A 5,052-nucleotide genomic window follows, 5' to 3' on the forward strand; every position below is an offset into this window, starting at 1 on the left:
CTCGAAAATTATTTTTATTTTTCACTTTCATGCCATCTTAAAGCAATTTTCAGGCAAGCTTTTTTAAATAGATCATTGTAGTTCAACTATTACATTAAATAATACTTCTTAGTTGTGCTTGTGTATTCATCTTAGTGACCTTCAAAACATTTTAAAGAGGTTACTAATGTCATAGACTTTCCTTGAGTTTAAATTTTTCCACCAGTTGAAAGTAAAGCAGGATTACTAGGAACAAAATTTAAAACAGTATTACCTAAACAGTGAAATACTGTTAAAGTGTTCAAGTAAACATGCCTATGTGCCTTTTCTAAATACGTTAAACTTTTTTTCAGGTCCATATTGTTGTAACTTCATCAAATGTTAAGATTTACATTGACTGCAGTGAAATACTGGAAAAACCAATTAAGGAGGCTGGGAACATCACAACTGATGGTTATGAAATACTTGGGAAACTTCTGAAAGGCGACCGGAGATCAGCAACAGTAAGCAATAAACATTATTTATTAATGCAAGACCTCAAAATTTTCTGAGGCAAGAGATTAGAGATTAAGGATTGTTAAGAAACAGTATTGCACCCAAAGCTTTCAAGTGTCTGTACAGCAAAACCCAATTTATTTAACTGAGGAGTTTGGTCTTGATAGCTTCTTGTTTTAGCAGAACTGCAAGAACAAAAATCTAATAGCTGAAAATTACAGTCAGGTAAATTCAAACAAGAGCAAAAATGTTTTTCTTTTAATAAGGAGAGCAGTTAGTAATTGGAACCATTTACTGTGGCTTCTCTGTCATTGCAAACCTTTAAATGAAGATTGTTTTGTTTTTCTAAATACATAATCTAATGAACAGGTTTTAATTCTGGCAAGTCCTATGGTCTGTCTTGTACTGGGTGATCAGAGTAATCCCTGGCTTTATGAGCTATAAACCTATAATGAAAAGTAGCTGCTGCCATGAAGAACATATCAATTATCTTGATGGATTAACCATACTTAATATGTAATCAAGGCTATTACCTGGGCTTCATATTAGAAGATTTAAGTCTGCAATCTGACCCATGTGTGGAAACCTTAATGCTTGAAGAAGATTCTTGGTGGTCATCGCCAAATATTTGGTTGTATGCATCAAACTACAGGATCATACCTCTTTGGGTGAAAAAAGGAGAGGAAACTGCTTTTACCATACAGACTACCTAAGGTCCCCACTTCAACCTTTCTGCAGAACTTTTCCTTGCTAATATCGGTGGAAAGATATATGAATCTGAATTAATATCTGACCCTAGGACTGCAGTCCTTAGAGCTCTGCCCAAAAGTTTTTCAGCCAGATTTGATGTTGAAGTGCACAGTCAATAAGCTGATGTAGAAATCCATTGGTATTATTCATTAAGTATTGCAAAATATTTCTCGAATCACTTTATTTGGTTACCTTTTGCCCCAGAACAAGAGCAAGCATCAGTCCTTGACGTTCTTGTAACTTTATGTAGCCTTGGTTTTAAATTATTTATTATTTAAAAATATTCTTTCTTTAGTGTCAAAAAAAGAAGTGAAAGTCTGAATTGTGTTAACTACATTAGAAATAAATTATTAGAGGAGTAATTTTTAATGATAATGCCACTAGATTTCATAAATAACATCTCTAGTATCTTTCAAGAGTACTTCTTTCTTTTACAGTTAGAAATCCAGAATTTTGACATTGTATGCAGTCCAGTTTGGACTAGCAGAGACAGATGTTGTGATCTTCCTTCTATGGTAAGTATAAATGAACCAGAGGCTATTCAGAAAAATCATTATTAATAGCAAATTTAACAAAATCAATATTAGCCTGGTATTATACCTCATACTGACAACACGTCTAAATCACAGTTGTCAGAGCAGCCAGTAAACAACACTGCATTTTAAAGTTTGGTGTTTGAGGGGGAAAGATTGTAGTGTGCTAGAATTAAGTCCCTTAGGAATGGTGGAAGAAATGTCCATTATATTTTGTATTTCAATTACATTTAAGGTCCTAGGTATTATGAATGGAATAACTATTATTTTTTTTATTTAATCTGTTCTTAGATTGGCATTCAAAAGATGACTAGTTTATTTTTTGTCAGTGCAAGCTGATTGTCAAATGGATATAAATATTAGAACAACAGAAACTGCATATGAATTTGATTTTGCCTGTGCCTCTGTTGTTAATGTCTTGTATAGCTCACAGAGAAAATTTGCTAAAAATATGAAAGGTCCTGTAAAAACGTTTGGAAACCACTTTTTAGCTATGAGTTTTACTTGTACTTAAAACCAGGTTAATAGAGAATCTTGCTGTTATTGTTTTAGAAAAGTATGCTGCCACTAAGTACTTTTCTTTAAAAGGACAGTAATAGTTGTGATTGAATTTTCAGAGGGATGAAGCAAAATGCCCAGCTCTTCCAAATGCTTGCACCTGTACTCAAGACAGTGTTGGACCTCCAGGACCCCCTGGACCAGCTGTAAGGAACTATTTGCAATAGACAGATTTTCTTTTTTATATTTATGGAAGTAGTTTTGTGTAGTTCTGTGGTTTTGTGAAGCAAAGGTCAGTCAGAGAGATAGTTTCTATCAACATGTCCATAACGTCATGGTTTCATCTTAGTTTAAAACACAGTTGGGCAGCTTCTGCCACCTGTACTCATTTATATAATAATCCTTTTCCCATATTTCCAGTGTGATCGCTGTGAATAGCTCCTCATTGACAGGTTGAAAGAATCTGGCCCAATCTCAGCTGTCTTGCACTTCATGTACAAGATACTTTTAATGGACTGTGCAACTATTTTTCCTAAGTACAGAGTCAGGATTTCATTCCAAGGAAAGATTCCTTACTCTGTCAGGGAAATGAATTAGTTACACTCTCTCTCTCTCTCTCTCTCTCTCTCTCTCTCTCTCTCTCTCTCTCTCTCTCTCTCTCTCTCTCTCTCTCTCTTTTTTTTTTTTTTTTTTTTTTTATGTGAAGAGACAGTAATCTATGGAATGGCTACGCTCCTACCAATTACTTCACATATAAGGGAGTTATACTCAGCCCAGTAGTCCTTCTACTTTAAAGCTATCAAAAATGCTGCATGAGGAATCTGAAGCCCAGTTAAGTTGTTTGGTAGTCTACTAGAAAGGTATCCAGAGATTTTGAAGAGTAGAAATTAAAAAAGTTTATATCTGCAGAGACAAAGATGACAATAGTTTTTCATGGGCTGAATTGACAAGGATGAAGCTGATGTGGTTTACCTGAGTTTCTTATACATCTTTTATTCTAGTACTTCTTTTAGCAGTGTGATCTATACACTTCAAAATTTTGGGCCTTCACATATTAGAGTTAGATAAAGAGAATTCATAACGCACACCAATATCATGCACCCTTGATTTCCCCGTATGAAAGACATTTTCTTTCCAAATATTCAATTTAGGGTGGCCCAGGTGCTAAAGGTCCCAGAGGCGAAAGAGGTTTGACTGGATCATCTGTAAGTATCTTTCTGGAATACATCTATAATGTTGCTACTTGCTTGCCTTTATGAAAATTTGTATGTTTAGTTCTATGCTGAGCTAAGAATACAGATTAAAAATTTACTTGGAAGCATGCCTGGATGTTATTTATGTGCAGCCTACCTATTTGAGACTACGTATACACAGCCTATGTGTATATATGTAGCCTCAAAGGCATTGACTGCACATCAGGAAACTAGAGTACTTGCATCAGGGTGTTAATACACACTGCAGCATTGTTGTCCTTTCTTCTGTACAGAGGAGACAGCTATACTTCTAATTAACATTGCCAGAAGACATGTGTTGGCCTGAGACAGCCAATGTGAATCAGAGAATAGCTTATGAAAGAATATGCCACTTGGATAACTGTTTCCGTAGTTGTTCTGAAATATTAAATGTGTCTCCGCTTACCTTAAGTGTCTAACCCAAAGGATTCTGTAGTTACAGATCTAAGAAGGGGTTGTCATTTACAATCTTGTTTAATTTTCTGCTTTAAGGGGCCACCTGGTCCTCGCGGTGAGACAGGTCCTCCTGGCCCTCAAGGTCCTCCAGGTCCGCAGGGCCCCAATGGGCTATCAATCCCAGGTGAACCGGTGAGTGGCCATTCTGAGTGTGGGTGGCAATGTGTGTGGAGACAGAGCTGTCCATGGGGATGGTGGTCTTGGGAAGAGGGTAGCAGCTTTGCCCTAACGTTCATTTTTTCCTTGCAACACAGTAGCGTTATGAAACAAGTCTCTTTCTGAAACAAGTTTCTTTCAATACAATAGCGTTTTCTGTTGTTACGTGTGCTTGTGGGATGCCTATGAAAGGACAGAGTCTAAGTGTGGTAATGTACATTGTGCTACTCCGTTTCTAGTCTTGACAGCTTTTCTGTAGAGTTGCTAGGCCTTCAAGTTCTAGGACTCAAAACTATCAAACTGTGGTGTAGGAAAATTACTCTGAAGAATTTATCACAGATTTACATGTCTAACTTCTATTTTCTGAGCTTAAATCAATAGCTGAAAGTTCAGAGAAGCAATGGGTGCCTAGATCTAGGCATACAAAACAGCCCTTTGTTCCTAGGGGGCTTTCTTGGCAACAGCATGCATATTTTAGTGAGAGGCTACTTCTGATTTCATGTATGTGCCTTCACAGCCAGGGTAACTCTATTAACACTAATGAAGTTTCACCAGATTCTGTTTTTTATAGCAGATAGCATAGGTAACCCTTTGTCTACGTTCTGAATGGATTAAGACTGCTCTTGCCATATTTTAATAAGTACTCACTCCAAAAGCAGGAATATAGTTTTGATGTTTTAGTATAATCAGGAGCTTTTTGTATGCATTCTTTGATTAAAATATACAGTTTATGGAAAAAAGAAAATAGAATTAGTGTCTGACTGCACACTGTCTCATTTTGCATTTGAAACTAGGTTACCTTCTCAGTTTGTAGTGTAATTTGGGAAATGTAAAATAAAATGTGCTTTAAGATAGACGTTAGGTACACCTGCTGTTTTGTAAGAACTAAGTAGAAAGATACTTTTAACTAGTGTAGGTGCTTTTCAGTTTTTTGTTATATACCGGGAGAAGAA

At 36.1% G+C, this 5,052-nt stretch overlaps 1 protein-coding gene across 1 annotated transcript in view; it reads left to right on the forward strand.

Annotated features, from left to right (window-relative positions):
* The window catches only part of LOC104521077 (collagen alpha-1(XII) chain), a gene marked incomplete at its 3' end in the record, with an annotated part of 50,262 nt that extends 46,187 nt beyond the window's left edge, over positions 1 to 4,075 (forward strand). Inside the window, exons 39-43 of the mRNA XM_010162964.1 lie at positions 333 to 482; positions 1,662 to 1,739; positions 2,375 to 2,461; positions 3,407 to 3,460; positions 3,980 to 4,075. Of these exons, the coding sequence (XP_010161266.1) occupies positions 333 to 482; positions 1,662 to 1,739; positions 2,375 to 2,461; positions 3,407 to 3,460; positions 3,980 to 4,075 (465 nt within the window). The remainder of the gene's footprint in view (positions 1 to 332; positions 483 to 1,661; positions 1,740 to 2,374; positions 2,462 to 3,406; positions 3,461 to 3,979) is intronic.
* Between the last annotated feature and the right edge of the window lie 977 nt (positions 4,076 to 5,052).

The sequence above is a fragment of the Antrostomus carolinensis genome, unplaced genomic scaffold, assembly GCF_000700745.2.
Source record: "Antrostomus carolinensis isolate BGI_N321 unplaced genomic scaffold, ASM70074v2 scaffold2342, whole genome shotgun sequence".
In the NCBI taxonomy this organism is placed as follows: domain Eukaryota; kingdom Metazoa; phylum Chordata; class Aves; order Caprimulgiformes; family Caprimulgidae; genus Antrostomus; species Antrostomus carolinensis.